Raw genomic sequence first — 18,580 nt, forward strand, 5'->3', positions numbered from 1 at the left:
CTGGTTAATGAAAGAGAGAGTTAAAAAATCATTACCCAAACAGAAAATTCTCCTTCCTTCAGAAAAGTATCAAACAAAGCTTTGACATAAGATTTCTTATTATTTGGGAGATTTAGTGGATTATTTTCTCTCTAGCGAGACAAGAGAATAGAAAACGAAATTGTGACCTCAGACGGGTTTTAAATGAAAATGTAGAGGGCCATAACTAAGCAGTACAAGACATTTACTACGAAATTCTACCCTTTCTGCCACTCTAAACTATGACTTAATAGCCTCGATTTTCGTAGCGAAAGAAATACTCTACAGGTTAGGATTATCACTCAGTTTTTTGTTTGGAGGAAGAGAGGTGACTTGATGTTTCTCCTTCCAAAACAAATTACTTGACTGTGAGATGGAAATGGAAATTGCTGTCCTGAAGACAAGTAATATTATGCACAATCACTATCATCAACAACTGCATTTAACGTCTGTATCCAAATCGGTATGTGTAGGACGGTTTGATAGGAACTGGTAAGTCAAAAGATTGCACCAAACTCTGTTGTTTATTTGGTATGGTCTCTTCAGGTAGATGCCCTTTCGAATGCCAACTGCTTTATAGAATGCTAGGAGTGTACAGGTATTTAATGTCACACCTAGAAAAATGTAAACTGTGACAATGTCATTATTAGTCTAACATGTTGACCTCACAAAAACATGATAAATACAGTCGACCAAGTGTTTGTAATGCAAGAGATCAGGCTTAAATGTAGAGTTTGGAGAGGTCAATGATAAACTTTATTTTCTAACATGTGAAATCATTGAGGTTATCTAATCAATTAGAGTGTTGCAGCTGACATGTCAAAATCTGGCCAGATGCTCATATCCTTTTCCCAGAATCGTACCCAACTCTCAGCTTAATTATAAATAGGTCTCACAATGAAGTACAGCACACTGCTGTAAGAAAGAGTACATAAAAATTCATGAGTACAAAGAGGTTGCAGTGTTCAGCTCCTCTTAGTGCAAGGGGTGAGGATTCTTAAATACATCCCACCAGTATTGTTTGCTCCATAACAAAACACACAAGAAATACATCTTTCACAGAGTCAAAAGTTTACTTCACAACAATGAGGTTTCAAGGCTGGTCCAATGGGTAAATGTCTTCTACCATAGATGTAGGTTAAAAATGCCTTGTGATGGAAACAGTAAGGAAGACTGTCAGAGAGACCATTCCCATTGTGGGATTGCAGAATTTATTCATTAACCAGTTTAACTACCAGCACCATCCAGTCCTTGGAAGACCTTTAACTCTTAACATCCTTTTAATACAAAAGCTCAGTCCTGCAATGTTTGAGCAGAAAATATTGAGAAATGGGTTTGTTTATTCAAATGTTTATAGCATCTTCATTTGTGGTCAAATTATTGTGAAAATCGGCAGTATTGCAGACAAAAACAACCATTCTCTTTTTTAATGTAAGAAATCATTTGTTAAAAATAATGTTGTGCCTGTCAGATTCTTAAATTATTACACAATGAAAAGAAAACCGGACACATTCAAAAAAAGAAATATGAGGTATCTAATCAATTAGAGTGTTGCAGCTGACATGTCAAAATCTGGCCAGATGCTCATATCCTTTTCCCAGAATCGTACCCAACTCTCAGCTTAATTATAAATAGGTCTCACAATGAAGTACAGCACACTGCTGTAAGAAAGAGTACATAAAAATTCATGAGTACAAAGAGGTTGCAGTGTTCAGCTCCTCTTAGTGCAAGGGGTGAGGATTCTTAAATACATCCCACCAGTATTGTTTGCTCCATAACAAAACACACAAGAAATACATCTTTCACAGAGTCAAAAGTTTACTTCACAACAATGAGGTTTCAAGGCTGGTCCAATGGGTAAATGTCTTCTACCATAGATGTAGGTTAAAAATGCCTTGTGATGGAAACAGTAAGGAAGACTGTCAGAGAGACCATTCCCATTGTGGGATTGCAGAATTTATTCATTAACCAGTTTAACTACCAGCACCATCCAGTCCTTGGAAGACCTTTAACTCTTAACATCCTTTTAATACAAAAGCTCAGTCCTGCAATGTTTGAGCAGAAAATATTGAGAAATGGGTTTGTTTATTCAAATGTTTATAGCATCTTCATTTGTGGTCAAATTATTGTGAAAATCGGCAGTATTGCAGACAAAAACAACCATTCTCTTTTTTAATGTAAGAAATCATTTGTTAAAAATAATGTTGTGCCTGTCAGATTCTTAAATTATTACACAATGAAAAGAAAACCGGACACATTCAAAAAAAGAAATATGAGGTTATCTAATCAATGAGTGTTACAGCTGATAATTCAAAACCTGGCCAGATGCTCAGATCCTGTTTCCAGCTGTGTACTTAACTCTCAGCTTAACTGAAAATAGGTCTAGCAATGAAGTACAGCACACTGCAGTAAAAAAAAAAGAAGAGTATTTAAAAATTCATGAGTATACATTGAGGTTAGGTAGAGATATTCAAAGGTTTTCCCCAGACTATTTTTGCAGCTTTTCATTACAGTTAAGACAATATCACATATCATCATCGTTTAACGTCCGTTCTCCATACTAGCATGGGTTGGACGGTTCGACCGGGGATCTGGTAAGCCAGAAGGCTGCACCAGGCTCCAGTCTTATCTGGCAATGTTTCTACAGCTGGATGCCCTTCCTAACGCCAACCACTCCGTGAGTGTAGTGGGAGCTTTTTACGTGCCACCTGCACAGGTGCCAGGCGAGGCTGGCAACGGCCACGGTCGGATTGGTGTATTTTATGTGCCACCAGCACGGAAGCCAGTCGAGGCGGCGCTGGCATCGGCCACGAGTCGGATAGTGCTTTTTACGTACCACCAGACCAGGGATCCTGGCTGGTTCAATTCGATTTCGATTTCGCTTGCCCCAACATGTCTTCGCAAGCAAAGGGGGTTGGCATGGGTGCCTGTCGTACAGTTGGATTGGTGTATTTTACATGCCGTTAATAATCTACATACCGTACAGATTTTAAAAAAAAGAAATACACCATGTCTGAAAAAAAACAGAGGTCATTGCTGGAATGTTTTTGATAATTCTGCTTCATTAGGTCTGACCTGGGGATAGTGGTGAGTTCAGATAGTGTGACATGAAATACCGTATATGAAAATGAAGTTTTTAGTGGTGGCCATTGGAACATGAGGCTGTTTCATTACAAAACATCATTTTATCCAAAACAATAACTTCAAACAAACAAAGGTAAATGAATCAAGAATTTTATTTCTCATAATCCAAAATGACTGTTAAGCTATTTATTTTCACATCCTACAAGATTGTTATTATCTGCTTTTAGTTTCACATAGAAGGTAAATTTAACAAAGTATTTTGTCCTTGGGGCAAGTAAATGACATTCCGAGACCGAGAAAGCTGGTTGGCAATATCTTCTGCTGCTTCCAGTTTGCGAAGTTCAATTAAAGCATCACCAGCTTCAGTGAATGCTTTAGATAATAACTCTGCAGCTCTTGTGTCTCCCTCTGCATTAGTAACAGCAGCCTGTCGGATTTGTTCAGCCTAAATAAAAAAAATAAAACATTTAACAAAATAAACAAATACACCAATTTATGCTTTTTATGGTTTTATAATATTATCATCAACCTATTTAATATCTAATTTGTTGGCACCTTAGGCAATATCTTCTAATATGGCTTTGGATTTGGTAGACAGAACTTCAAAGATAGTCAACATTCTTGTGGATTTAGTAGACAGAAACTGAAAGGAGCCCATCATAAATGAGTGAGCATGTGTGCCTTGACATCATTCAATAGTCATGAGTGAGTGCTGCTGTCATTCAGCCAGTGTCTTTCATTCCCAGTCTTCCATGCAATATGGGGAAAATATTACTATACTCAAACACAAATGAGGAATGGTAACAGGAAAGACATCCATCTGTAGAAAATCTAAATGAATATAGAGAAATGGTCCAAAGGATTTATCATATACACATAAGTTGGAATAAAGATTTTATGCAACATGTAACATACTACTAGGATTGCACAATAATAGCAAAGGAGAATGGGCACCAGCTAGCCCAAAGGTTGGGGTGGCCTGCACCTGCCTACCTCAGTTGCTATGGCATTGAGGTAGACCCAGCCACCCTTGTTAACAGGGACAAAACCTGGATTTAAAACACTGGATAATGGTGAAGCTAGCAAGCAAAATATTTCAACAAAAACGTCAGGTTAAGATACTTGTAGAAAGAAATGTACTGAAATTAGTTTTATTGTTTTAGTGATTGAAAAAAATGTACTGTAGTTAGCAAAAATCATAAGATGCATTTAAAAAAACAAAAAGTCCCTCACATACACACCAGTCCTATATACAAATTTGTACTATATTACATGCTTTAATGCAATAAAAACTTTTTCCTGAATATGCACAGTTAAAAATTGGAATTGTGTCTAATAGGCCCATGCATCTTTTGTAGTATTTAGATTTCTTTTTAGGCAAATTATTTGCACAAATATTAAAGCGAGTCTTTTAGACAGATCCACAGTTACTTCATATATTGAGACTGACATACTGTTTATAGAAGTTTAAATAAACAATGTGAAAATTATGATACAGTTCCATACCTTCTCGACTAGATATCTGGCTTTTTCAGCTTCCTGTTGTGCACATTGCTTCAATTCTACAGCTTCAGTAAACTCTTTTCCAAAAGTTAAATGGGTCTACAAATAGAAGCAAAATATCAAAAATGTTATTTTATACATACATACATACACATGCACACACACACCCTCATCATCATCGTTTAATGTCTGCTTTTCATGCTAGCATGGGTTGGACAATTTGACTGAACCAGATGGCTGCACCATGCTCCAATCTTGATCTGGCAGAGTTTCTACAACTGGATGCCAACCAATCTGAGAGTGTAGTGGGTACTTTTACATGTCACCGGCACGAGGGCCAGTCAGGTGGTTATGGCAACAGCCATGCTCAAATGGTGTTTTTTACATGCCAACTGCACAGGAGCCAGTCCAGCAGCACTGGCAACGACCTCGCTCAAATGTTTTTTTCACATGCCAGTGAGGCGAAGCTGGTAACGATCACACTTGAATGGTGCTTTTTATGTGCCACCGGCACGGAAGCCAGTTAGCCGCTCTGGCAACGATCACCCTTAGATGGTGCTCTTAGCACTCCACTAGCATGGGATGCCAGTCATCGAATTTGATTTCGATTTCACTTGCCTCAACAGGTCTTCACAAGCAGAGTTTACTGTCCAATGAAGGAAAGGTACACATAAGTGGGCTGTCCGTTGTCCATATTGGCATGGGTTGGACTGTTTGACCAGGGCTGGCAAGCTGAGGAGCTGAACCAGACTCCAGTCTGATTTGGCATAGGAAAGATATGTTTTTGTGGCATAAGTTTTTCCTGCCATGTTTCTCTCTTGGCATTAAGTTCACTGCTGAACTGGAAGCCTTTTAACAATCCTACAAGAGGATTGCTTCTTTGAAGTCACTGAATTATTGAGAGAGTTGAAAGCTCTAAAGCAATTCCCTAGAGCAAAGAAGGAAAAGTTGTGTAATAATTTATATCTGGAAGATTATAGATGATCTGGCACTAATTTCTGGCAATATGCTCCAGTGAAAATTAAGAGATCAAAATAGAATAGATATCAGCACATTCAAACTCTAGGATTTTCTACTGAGTGATATCCCAGATGAAACTACATCACAGTAAGACACACACGAAGGCAACAATACTAAATTCTTCCACTCACCAAACACTGAGAGCTGCAACAGCAGTGATAATGGTACCCCATTCTGGGGTACCACCATGGCCAGAATCATCTGGCTGGAGCAATTTAGAGTAAAGAAAAGCAATTCTTAATTGTTTCAAAGTATGATGAAAAATTAGAATTAAAGATTATTCTCTTATCAACTATACCTATTCTAAGGATTATGGGCACACATACAAATAACCAATGAGGGAACCTCTATATGGTCACTGAAACTGCTAGAAATACCAGCCAAGTCGCCATACTGTATTAAAATGCATAATAAAGTATAAAATAACCTTGAAAATAAGTGAAGAGCACTGAAATATCTCTGAGCATTGGTCTGTTCAATCAGAGTTGACCTGGAGTCAAACAACAGCCAATCAAGTCATCTGATGAATGCATAAATGAATTCAAAAGACCTGGCGTATAATAACTCCATATCTGTTGATCTTGCACATTATTTCATAAGGATCTGGGTGAAATCTCTCCACTTCCAACAAGTTTTCATTCTTATTACCAATTGATAATGAAACATATTGAGTACATGGTATCTTCCTAAACTTATAAATTTTTTCTCCACTAAAGTAAGGACCTAGGACTTTTTATGCAGCTAATTTGATTAACATTCAAGCCATAAATTTCAATATTAAAAAAGGGAAAACAAAAAGATACTGACCAAAGATATATCATCAAGGAGTAACCCAAAAGCACTGGCACGGTCTATAAGTTCTTCAGATACTCTCATGGACACCACTTCTCGATTAGTGATCAGTTCACTTGCATCAAACTGAGCCTGTTGCAAAGAAGAGTGAACAATAAAAATTAGGAAAAATTTTAAGGGGAAAGTTCAACAGACAAATTTTATATATACAACGAAATGGTGAAACTATATAGAATACTAAAAACTATAATTTATTTATTTTTGCTATTTGATATTTATTCTAGCTCTTTTCACCTTTAGTCATGAATGTTGTGTAATAACTGAAAGACTATAATCACGAAATACAAGCAACTGAAGGATCTCTGGAGTAACATTACTTAGCAGGGTGTATGGCTCAGAGATCAGGGAATATCTCTAGGTCAAGCCACTGTTTCTCCACTCAAGAAAGTTACAGCTCCATTACTATGAACATGTAATTATGTTGCAGTAAACAATTGCAAAATAGATTCTTCAAGATGAGCCAACCAACAGGAGACCAAGAACAAAACACCTGGATAATAGCCATAGTCTCAGTCACATTCAAGAATCCAACCAGAAAGTAGAATGATGATTACCTGATTGAACCCTATGGTAGGATTGCCTGAGGACTACCCCACTGTCTCTCAGGAATAGTGAAGCGAGAAAATGGATCGATGGCTATTTTACCATCCAATTTTTAACTACTGTAAATTTGGAGAACTTGCTTTGTGAGTCAGGAAAAATTCAAGAAAAGCAGAATTATGAGGTACACACCAAGGAACACAAACACATTGGTTAGTACAGTAAGGTTTGAACTCTTGGCCATTTAAATCATACTAATCATTATATATCCTTATGCTGTATTTTGTTTGACAAAGGTTTCAGATATACGTGTATTTCAGCAGAATCATTTCAGTTATTTCACCCACATTTAAAATTACTTTATCATATTCGACAAACTGATCAGTATCTTCTAAACCATAAACATTTTTTATATAATTATTGGTGATGATAGAGTTTGGAAACCAATTAGGTCATTGAGATATCATTAGAAAATGTAGCATCCAGAACAGGTCAGCCTGATAGAGCCTTACCTTCCTTTAAAGTATCCACCCAGGAAGTATATTACTCAGCCCAGTTTTAGAGAATCCATTCCTGTCACCTCAATGAACATTACAACTGTATGGTGACTAGTGAGATGGCTTGGTCAGCTGAGATTTAAGGGTCTTTACCAGAAACACAACAAAGTGCTAGTGATACTCTAACTACTAACTCTTTCATTTATAGTTTAATATCCTTTTACTTCAATAAGCTGTGATTCTCAAAGTACTTATTAATGGTAATATTGTTTGTATTTTATGGTGGCCTAAAGAAATCTAAAAAGTTATATGACAATTCTAAGACCAATACAGAAAATGTAACAAAAATATTGTTAAGCCTATTTTAAATTCTATGGAGAAATTGAGAATGTGTAGCAGCTAAGATCTTATTGGACTAATTACAAGACCTGGTTTCAATTCTCATTGAAAACTACTTTAATCACATATTAACTAAGTCTTTAAAACAGAAATAAATATATAAATCATTGCAATTACCATAAATATCTCATTTTTTTGTGCATACATGGCAATGCATTAGAAAGTTAAAGATAGAAAAGGCAGAGAGCAAAAATGTGGGCTAGAAACCCCATCAGACTTAATTGGGTAGTCACACTTCTGAGATCAAATTACATCAGGCTGACTTAGTATTTCATACTCCAAATAGTAAATAAGTAACATACTGAAGTCATGTCAGTCAACTATGTAACTTCTTCACCAAAAAACAGAAAACAAAAAGGATTATGATTAAGAGAAATTATTATACTTAAGAGAGGTGTAATGGTAGTCTCTTGGATGATTTTGCAAATTTCTTGCTGAACGATCTGCACAAATGATTTGTTTTATAGTGATCAAATGTGTGTATGAAATTGATGTTGCCTGAACTGGTGCATGGCGTGCCACACGTCAGGTGTTGAAGTGATCACAGAGCAACATAAGACGAAATGCTAAGCTCAAGAACACAATGCACTGCCCTGTCCAGGAATTGAAACCATAATCCCACAATCATGACTACAACACCCTAACCACTAGGCCATGTACCCTCTAGAAAGGTGTAATGAATCAAGATGTCACTATACCTTTAGTTCCCAAGTCTGTCATAAGCTTAAGCTGAAATGTGCTCTGAGCAAAATACCTAGCTATTCTAACCTTCTACTTAAGAAATTAGTATTATATAAGGCAGCTTACGGTTACTTACAACAATTGCTTTCAAGACTTCATTTGTGATAGATGGTAACACTCTTTCATCATAGTCAACACCAAGGTTTGTATAAATCTTAGGTAATGATGTAATATTTGGTCTGAACAGAATTCTCAATGTGATGTTGACATTTTGAAGATCTAGGTTAAAAAAAAGAAAAGACATCAAATAAGAATGTATTTCAGTGGGCGGGCTGAGCTAAAATGTAAGAATTTAATTCAAACTATATTCTTCAAACAAACAAAAGTATGTAATAAAAGTATAAAGTTCAATAAAAATGGCCACTGCAAAGAGACAATGCAGATTCCATCAGGCTAATGAAATAGATTGCTGTTGAACCACAACTTTTTATATCGATGCCTGATGGGAAAATGTGGACAAGGAAAGAATGATAGAAGTTTGCAGTTCTAGAGAGAACAAACTGGACAAAGTATTTATTTAAAAGTTTGACACAGATAAGACACAAAATGGAAGACAATAAGAGTTGAGTGCACAAAGTGAAAAACAACTTACTAATTAACAAGAACAAAAACTATTGTAACAACAGCAGAAACAGGATGAGGATTGCAGTGTTAGTAGTGATGCTACTTGATGTATGAATCTTTGCCAATTCCTTGAATAGCCTCATAAAAAGGTTTATGATGCTTGTGTCTGTGAAAACCTGTACCATCCCAAATATGTGCACCATATTCCAATTCCAATGAAGTTCAGCAAACATTCAGAGAAGAAATATTTTCTAATTTTAAAATGGTTTGGCTTTTGAAATGCTGTTTTGACTGTAACAATAAAAGATCAGATTATCTGGACTGAAGCATCGGTAAAGACTCAAAGTTTTAGTTGAATTGTTCGTTTAACAGAAAGGGTGCAGTGTTGTGTTGTTTTGTTGTAGGTCAGCTTTAATTAAGCAGACTTATGATTACAGCCATTCCAGTCATCAGCATCCAGTTTTCTTTCTTTGATAGTATATGGAAGTCCACATTATCCAATATCTCCTTCCTTTTTAAAATGGGATGTAATTTAAAGAACTGACTACTATTTCTAGCAAGCCAAGCTGTCTCAGAAATATTCCTTAAGTTTACAATGCAGCTGTGTCCAGTACTACAGTAATTTAGGTTTCTTCAATAAATGTAATTACTGTGTTGGAAGTTGGCAGTTACAGAACAAAACATTGGCAAGGATGGAAATTCAAAGGGTCAATATACTGGGGAAGAAGGACTAAGTGTAGTGATAAATGTGGGGCACAGAGAAGGGAGAGAACACAATATGGGTTATAAGAGGAGGAGAGACATGAATTGAATGTGCATCAGTGCAGGTGGCAGAAGAACAGCCAGCAGCAAGGAGCAGAAGCCACAGTAATGGAAGAAAAGTCAGGTCATATTTGAGGACAACTTTATGCCAATCAGTCAGACAGCCTTCTTTTGGATGTGATGGCCATTAAAGTATTAAATAAGAGGAGGAAGACACAAAGCTGTACTGGATATGACCTGAAGGAACTTAGTCTCAAAGAGAATTTAACAATTATCAAAGAAGGTTGGAGAAAAATATAAATACTACAGATCTGACTGTTTCTTAGTATAGGAAACATACATAAAAACTAATGAGGATGTTGTAGATTAGTGGAAACAAGCATAATCTTTACCTTTACTACCAGTTATAACAGGTACATTTCTGGGTCGAGATCGACAATCAAAAATTATTGGCTTTTGAACCCATGGTATAAGGAAATGAGTTCCTTCTCCAATCACACTTTCTTGCACTCCACGGAAACGATCAAATATTACAGCCTGATGGCCCCCATCAACTAAAAACAAATTTTAACAATATTTTATTACAAAAAAAAAGGTGAAATAAAAAAAATGAAATTTCATGAAAATCGTCTGTATTTTCTTAAGAGAAAAGAACAAATAAAAAGATACATTTTAATAAATATACATAAAATCATGACATGACCTGTAATCAGTGTACTCTTCAATTATATAAGCTTTTTAAAAATGCTCACATATATTGACTGACTTAATATAGTTGAGCTTCAGTTAAAAAGACATTCAAATCACAACATTAAAAAGGTTTTCATTACATTATATCTCAAACCTCCTACATTATATATGTGAATATGCCAACTGTATAATGAATGGAACTACCAACTTGAATTATATTTCAACATTTTCTAGAAGCTACCACCAACATTTATAACCAAAGGGGAAAAAACTACCTTTATTTCACTCATTGTTCTTGATTTAACTCTTTAGCATTCAAATAACTTTGTCAAATGTAATGTTTATATAGTCACACTGCTTTGAATTAATCATACATTATTTTATAGCTTCAAGATTTTCAATAATGTTTGTATATTCTCAGAATGATATCATAGGGGAGGTATGAGAGGTCGGATAAAACAAGTAGAATATCTGGGCCAGATATGGCTGGATTAAATGCTAATGGGATAAACTCAGTCTTGTCTGAAGCTAACTTTCACCCACCAATCATGGATGCTGCCTTTTCTTCAACTGAACCATGAAGAAAAGAAATTACTCAAAACTATTTTCTTTTACTATTTGCTTCCCTCCAATTACAGTTACAATAAAAAAAATATCTTCACAAGTGCAATGGAAGCCATGATATTCATATATTCCCATATCCATAATTAAACCTTAAGTTATAAAAACATTATCAATCAGGAGGACCATCATTTTATGATATTATATTTTTCTTTGCTTATATTTAGATATAGTTTTGATATAGAATTTAAAAACCTTTGTAGTTTTTTTATCTTCTAAAAATATTTCTACCATCCTCAGTTTGGCAGCAACCATATCAGTATCTCCAAAGAGTTAACACTCATTCTATTCCATTTATCTCTACTGAGCACTTAACTCCCTCTGAAACTGCAAAATTTTATAATCCTTCTCTGTTTGTTTTCTCAAGACACCAACCTCCTCTCTCTGCTAACATATACATACACTATTAGCAGTACTTAGGGATAAATAAAAAGTAACCATAGCCTCCATGCATGAGAGCAGCCATCTTCAGGTTCATCAAAATACACTTTATTAAACAGATATCATGTAAGTATTGACCAGAAAATGGATCGTTCTGCCTCCCCAATAACCACCAAGCAATTGCTGTGTGATCATTTGACAATGTAAAAATAGCAACCAAATTTCTCTTTCAAATTACAATGTCAAAAAAAAAAAGTTCCCACTGGATGTGGTTTTAAGATAAGATGTGCATGGAAAAATACAGAATGATTACAGCTGGAATGCCTTTGACCAGGGGCCAGTCCAGAGCTAAACTACCAACAACAGTAGTTTTCAACTTTTTGCATGAACTTCTTATAGGAAACAACATAAGAGACAAAAGTTAAAATTAGAAATTATAAATTTGATAATTTGAATAAAAAGACTAATTCTAGGTTCTGACCACACACTTTAAGTGTGTGGTCAGTTCTGCATATATACATAGAGATGAGGATATATGCTTAGATAAGTGGTTCTCAACCATTTCTTGCCTTGATTCCTATTTGACCCTACTAGCCATTCAATGCTTTAAAAAATCCTATAATATTTCTATAATTAAATATTATTAGGAATTATATTTTGCCAGCCTCCCCTGGCACCTGTGCCGGTGGCATGTAAAAAGCACCCACTACACTCACAGTGGTTGGCATTAGGAAGGGCATCCAGCTGTAGAAACACTGCCAGATCAGACTGGAGCCTGGCGCAGCCTCCTGGCTTCCCAGACTCCAGTTAAACCGTCCAACCCGTGCTAGCACAGAAAACAAACGTTAAACGATGATGATGAATTATATTTCAAAAATAGTTAAAACATTTTGTGTATTGTAGAAGTATAACCAATTTATCACACATAAATTTTAGCAACAAAATCAAGGGTCATATGGACCATGGTTGAGAACAACCAATGTAGGTTAAATCAACCCAAATATTTGGCTAAATCTTTATCAACCCCAAAAGGATGAAAGATCAAGGTACTTAATTTTATTGACCATGAAAGGGTGAACAGCAAATTGGTATCTGTAAGATTTGAGCTTAGAATATAAAGAATCAGAAGAAATACAACAAGGCTCTTTTGTCCAAAACTTTGGTGATTTGGCCTATACACTGCTATCTGTATCCTCAAAATAACAATGGTATGAGTTTGAACAGGAGCACGTATTTGCATTGGACATGGCTATAACAGCTACATTTGACAGTTAACAAACTGTGATCAATGATTATATATCATCATCATCATTTAGCATGCTTGTATGGGTTAGATGATTTGACTGGAACATGCTGACTTGTATGGATTAGACGATTTGACCAGAGACCTGCACCAGGCTCCAGTCTGATTTTGGCCTGGTTTGTATGGCTGGATGTCCATCCTAACGCCAACCACTCCAAGTGTGTAGTGGGTACCTCTTACAAGCACAGATGCCTTTTACACAACACACATATCCATTGATTACATGTATTTCATATTAGAAACATAGGATAAAAATTCAGTTGCTCAACACCCTGCTGATAACTAATGTTGACAATTTACTATGTATCAATTGCCTTACTTGTCATGGTGACACTGAGAATAAACAATAATATTTATGCTCAAGTAAATGGGGTGGAAAGTCTAGACTACTTGGGTTTACATGGGACTTTCCTGTCATTTAAATACCAGCAGGGTTCCTGAATACTCAGAGATCCACAGGATGAAGAAGTTGGCATTTGCCTCCATCACTACACTGATTCTTCTGGAGCTTGAACCAGTCAGTTTGTCTCATACTGATGGAAAAATAACTGTTCTTGGAGTGGAGTACACTGTCTTCTCTGAGATACCAATGTGGTACACTTTGTTGCTTTATTGGTAAAACAAGGACTACTATCGATCAATTATATTATTCAGCCAATTGCTTTTAACCCCACACCCACTACCACCACCGTTTTGCGGCCATTTCAAAGAATAGTTAGTGTGAAACTTATTGAGACACAATACAACTAATTTTATCGATCCTGAAGGGGCAGAAACTACAAGGAATACAAAGACAGTAACAAAACGTCTGTAAAACAACATTCTTTACAACAAAAAGATTCATAAAACTGTCCTTGGAATGCATTTGTTTCAATTGACATTGTTACATAAATAAATTTTTTAATTCATTCGTAATATTAACGTGGAAAACGGATTAGGGTCTAATCTGAGAATTAGTAAAATACGAACAGACTACCATAAAGGTCTTGGGATACAAGCAAACTAGTCAACTGAATGTTCATACGGTGCTAATGATTCTTATTTTATTCAACCCAGAAAGGGTACGAGGATATCATCATCGGGGTTTTAGTTTAGAACGATGGAACTAAATATTACTCGACACGTAAAGTCCGGTGTCATATAGCAGCCATATAAAAATACAAGGGTTAAAGGTGATAATCAAAGCGCTAAGATATCTGAAAAGAATGCAAGTGTTAGAACAGTAGAAAGTTATTAACAAAACAGTCTACGACCCAGTTTCGGTTTTGCGAATGCCCTTGTATCACTAATGTCCTTGGAACTAACATGTCCATCACAACCTCCCATTTCCTTAGCCAAAAATCTTCTAGAGTCATATCCGCGTATAAAAAAATAATAATGTTAACTATTCTCCACCCCACCTCCTTATAAATATATTGCAAACATTTCTTGTAACCTCGAAATAAAGAGAAACAAATTTTAGGAAAAACACCACCTCTAGCTTTCCAAGTTATAAGACAGCAAAATATTTTTTAGGCTAAGCACAAGAACAAACTAGAAAGGCGGAGGCTACAATGGATCCAAACATATTACAGGTATTTATTTCATCAGCCCTGGAGGTGGGGTGTAAGTCCGCGTCAGTTACTTTGGAATGAGATGCCGAACTATCAAGTGAGAGTGTCCAATACAATTATTTTACTGTCCTAATTGTGATAACTTTATTTACTCAAAATATATTAAAATAATTATGCTTTTTGACATTAGTTCGGATAGCTATTTGGTGGGAGAAAAAATTAAAGTTTAAAATCAAGGTTTAAGCTGAAGGCTACAGAAATCGATTTTCACCGATTAGCACATATCACAATGAAATGCAGAAACAAAAATATTAAACAGGATAAAATTATAAAACGAATATAAGTGGAAAATGGGTGTAGATCAATATCCTAAGAAAATGACCTTCATTCACCGGGGATGAAACAGAAGATAAACTAACAAGAGAAAAACACGAGAAAGGGCACAACATACGTATTTAAACTTGTTATATATTATATATATATATACATACATATATATATATATATATATATATATCTTACCATTAAAAAGAGCAGTTTGGACAATACCACCAACAGCAACAAGACCAAGTCCTATTTTGCCAATAGTATTGAAAATCTTCTGAGCCATATTTCTCAAAGACAAGTTGCTAGAAAGACTGCTTGTAAAAGATGCTTAACTTCAGGTAGTTCTTCAATGGAATTGTGAAGTAATGATAAATAGAAAATACAGTGCTAAATTTTAAAATTTCCCCCGAAAAATAAAGGACTTCCTTAAACTTCTTTTACACCTGAAATCACGGCATGTGCTTCGTAGGAAACACGCATGGAGAAAAAGCGCCCTCTGTTAAGAACTGATGGTAGTTACTTCCCTTGATAATGCTAACTTGGATAACATTGAAAATTTTGTCAAGCTAACTTTTTTTTTCTTCTTAAAACAGAAAAAAGCATTAAAAGCACAAAAGATCAAATCATCGTGAAAAAAAGAAGAGAACTACCTCTCCGAGGAAACAGAAACAGAAAAAAGGTGGGGGAGAGGGTCAGGAAGCAGAAGATTGAGTGGGGAATAACAGGCTGTATGCCGTAGACCCGTGGTTCTCAAGCAGGATCCATATAAGATTTTAAAATTTATCTGCATTAAATTGGTTATGCTTCAATACACAAAACATTTTAATTTTTTAAAAGACATCTCAACTTTTTTTTTTTCTTTTTTTGTGAATTTAGATGAAAATTTCTGCTAGCCCCTTGATAATATTTTCACATTTGATTCCCACTTCTAATAATTTTTATATTTTACGTTTAATTACTTCTTTGTATAATAGTTCTCACTTGCTTACTAAGTATTGCTTTCATTATTTTATCACTGTCATAATCTCTCTTTTTTGAACAAACATCACGCGAGTCCAACAACAAAGAGAAGAAGCAGTTTGTCAAATTTTACCTTCCCCTCAAAGCAACATAGAGATTTCAATTCAGCAGCCCTTCTGTAAGCTTTGCAGTGTTTGAGTGAGAGAGTGGGGGGAGCATGTGGGTAGATAGATTGGTAGGTAGGTAGATATGGCATGTTTATATGGTTATCCAGGGTTTCACGTTCATAAAGCGCTTAGTTTTATAATGTCTCGTTAGATCCTAAAGACCTCTCTCTAAAACGAAGGTCGAAAAGGCCCCATGACTAGTTATTGAACACATAGACAAAAGAGAAAGGTCAAGCACAAGAGAAAAGATCTCTCTTAAACAACTATCTGGAATCCACCCAGTCAGCTTGTGGGTTCTAGGATTTTAGCAGGAATCACCTGAAGTGTAATTAGAGTCCGAAAACTTCCGTCCTGGAATTCAAGATATTCCCCAGGTCGAGGGAGTTCATTACTATCCTCGCCCGTTCCACTAAGTACAACTTACAACACTTGCTCCCGTTGATGTAGGGAGCCGGTTTCTCTAGGATCTTCCATGTGATTACATATGGAGTCACTTCAAGTGTCAAGATGTGGCATAACGTCTCTTCGAGATCCTAAACGAGAATTTGTGATTGGAGAGATACTGCTTGAAGGTCTTTCCAGAACATCTGATGTATTTTTGAATGCTGCTGTTGGCGTTGCTGCTTCTATTGATGTTCATGTTGATGCTGCTACTTCCACTGTTGTTGGTGCAGGTGCTGGCATTGGGTTGCATATCTTGGATACCCTAAAGAAGAAATTCCTCACTATCCTCTTTGGTCTCTACAGAGATCACGCGCTGGCTATCTCTAGATGAGCAAGCGGGCACACTTTAGATAGGCTTAGAAAAGATCTGATTAACACTCTAAACTCCATGGTATTAAAAATTACAATCAAGACCAACCTCGCCACCGCGGACTTCTTAGACGCCACGTTCGTCTTGGGCTCTGGTACATACAGGACCTGCGCAAGTCAAACGAGAGACTAGCATATATCAACACAACCTCCTGCCCACCCATCGTGTTCAGAAAGCTGGGGATGGGTATCAGCAAGAGGATCTTGAATAATTTGTCCTTTAGCCAAGAAATTTCCGACACGGCAGCTCCCTAATGTGATGAGGTCCTAGCTGTAATTCCTAATACATATATATATATATATTATGAATTACAATTTCCAATGTATAAGTATCCTCAATTGTGTTTTTATGTTTTTCATTTCCGTTAACGGTTGTCTTTGAAAAGGATTGCTGCAAGAGTTGGGAAAAAGCACGAACATTCAAAATTAACACTTTGAATTGTGGTTTGCTTTCATTATGGCTTGTAGAGACGGCATTTCCTGAGAGAATTGTGTAGAACTGTTATATATATATATATATATATATATATATATATATATATATATATATATATATATATATATATATATATATATTCTGAAACTAATCTTATTGATGTTGTTGACGTGGTAGTCTTCATGGAGAGAGAATGGGTTACAACTGGAATGTGTTTAATAATAAATATATGGATCATGTAAGAACATATGAGTGTGTGTGTGTGTGTGTGTGTAACGGTTAAGTTTTAATTAGTGTAGTTACCAACTGTAACGGGTAAGATTGATTAGTAAACAATAACATGAAATGTCGGAGTCAGCAGTTGTAACGATAAAAATTTGTTACAATTGCATACTGTAGGATGTGAAAGATGAACAATGCATGGCGTTTTAAGGAAATATTTATTTACCGTTACGTTACAATACCTTGCCTCGACGGGCAGGTTATGATAAATCCAAAAGCATGTGAAGTAAATTTTGTGTTTGTGTCCTCTTCATTGTTTAGTAGTAATTACAGAGAGAGATAGAATGGTGTTGTAAGAGAACAGAATTAGAGCTAGTGAGAGTTGTAGGGTGTTGTCGCACAGTTGCTGACAGTAAACTTCATTTCTGCCTCTGACCATTGTCTTTAGTAGCTGCGTTCCTTGTGATCATGATTCTAGCAGTCCGTTCCCTAACTAATTGAGTCGTCATAAGCCGCCTCGCTCAATGGTCGCTAAGTGACTACTTGGTTTTTGCTTGGGGGTTCTTGTTTTTATTACTAACCAGAAGGATAGACATATCGTTGAGAACAATAGATTTAGCTGGTGGTCTTGTTGGCTCTATTCTTGCTTTTGATGAAGTAGAAGAGGTTAGAAAGGGTCAAGTGGTGAAGACATTATTTCGACCTAGCTAAGGCAATCTGACAAATGCCAAACTGCTGTCGGAGAAAAACCATTGTTCCACTGTGGGAAAAGTTCTGTTACAGTGTTAATCTAAATTTGGCTATAGTGAATCGAATCCACTTTATGCTTGCAAGATCCACTACATATATATGCATGGCTCTGTGGTTAGATTGTTGGGCTCACAACCATGGTTCCGGGTTCAGTCCCACTGCGTGGCTCCTTTGGCAAGTGTCTTCTAACTATAGCCTCGGGCCAACTAAAGCCTTGTGAGTGGATTTGGTAGATGGAAACTGGAAGAAGCCCGTCATATATGTGGGTCTGTATATGTTTGTATATCTGTGTTTGTCCCCGTCAACATCGCTTGACAGCCGATGCTGGAGCGTTTACATCCCCGTAACATAGCGGTTCAGCAAAAGAGACTGATAGA

General features: G+C 36.2%; 1 protein-coding gene across 2 annotated transcripts; it reads right to left on the bottom strand.

Moving 5' to 3' along the window:
- Nucleotides 1-3,238: 3,238 nt before the first annotated feature.
- LOC115228971 (prohibitin) lies at nt 3,239-15,352 on the bottom strand. 2 transcript variants are annotated; one of them, XM_029799414.2, is made up of 6 exons: nt 15,051-15,349; nt 10,373-10,534; nt 8,731-8,873; nt 6,433-6,549; nt 4,609-4,704; nt 3,241-3,547 (listed from the first exon to the last, which is right to left on the bottom strand). In XM_029799414.2, the coding sequence occupies exons 1-6, from the start codon at nt 15,136-15,138 to the stop codon at nt 3,332-3,334; spliced, it is 822 nt and encodes a 273-aa protein (XP_029655274.1). In that variant the 5' UTR covers nt 15,139-15,349; the 3' UTR covers nt 3,241-3,331. The 2 variants fall into 2 exon arrangements, with proteins under 2 accessions (XP_036369483.1, XP_029655274.1); XM_036513590.1 differs by lacking the exon at nt 10,373-10,534 and having other exon boundaries at nt 3,239-3,547; nt 15,051-15,352.
- Between the last annotated feature and the right edge of the window lie 3,228 nt (nt 15,353-18,580).

The sequence above is a fragment of the Octopus sinensis genome, linkage group LG2, assembly GCF_006345805.1.
Source record: "Octopus sinensis linkage group LG2, ASM634580v1, whole genome shotgun sequence".
Classification (NCBI taxonomy): domain Eukaryota; kingdom Metazoa; phylum Mollusca; class Cephalopoda; order Octopoda; family Octopodidae; genus Octopus; species Octopus sinensis.

Excerpts from the sequence above, each read along its gene's own strand:
- LOC115228971 (XM_029799414.2), bottom strand. The coding sequence starts at position 15,138 with ATGGCTCAGAAGATTTTCAATACTATTGGCAAAATAGGACTTGGTCTT. Across the intron at positions 10,535-15,050 it reads CCAAACTGCTCTTTTTAATG|TTGATGGGGGCCATCAGGCT; the intron begins GTAAGATATATA and ends ATTTGTTTTTAG. Across the intron at positions 6,550-8,730 it reads AAGTCTTGAAAGCAATTGTT|GCTCAGTTTGATGCAAGTGA; the intron begins GTAAGTAACCGT and ends TCTTTGCAACAG.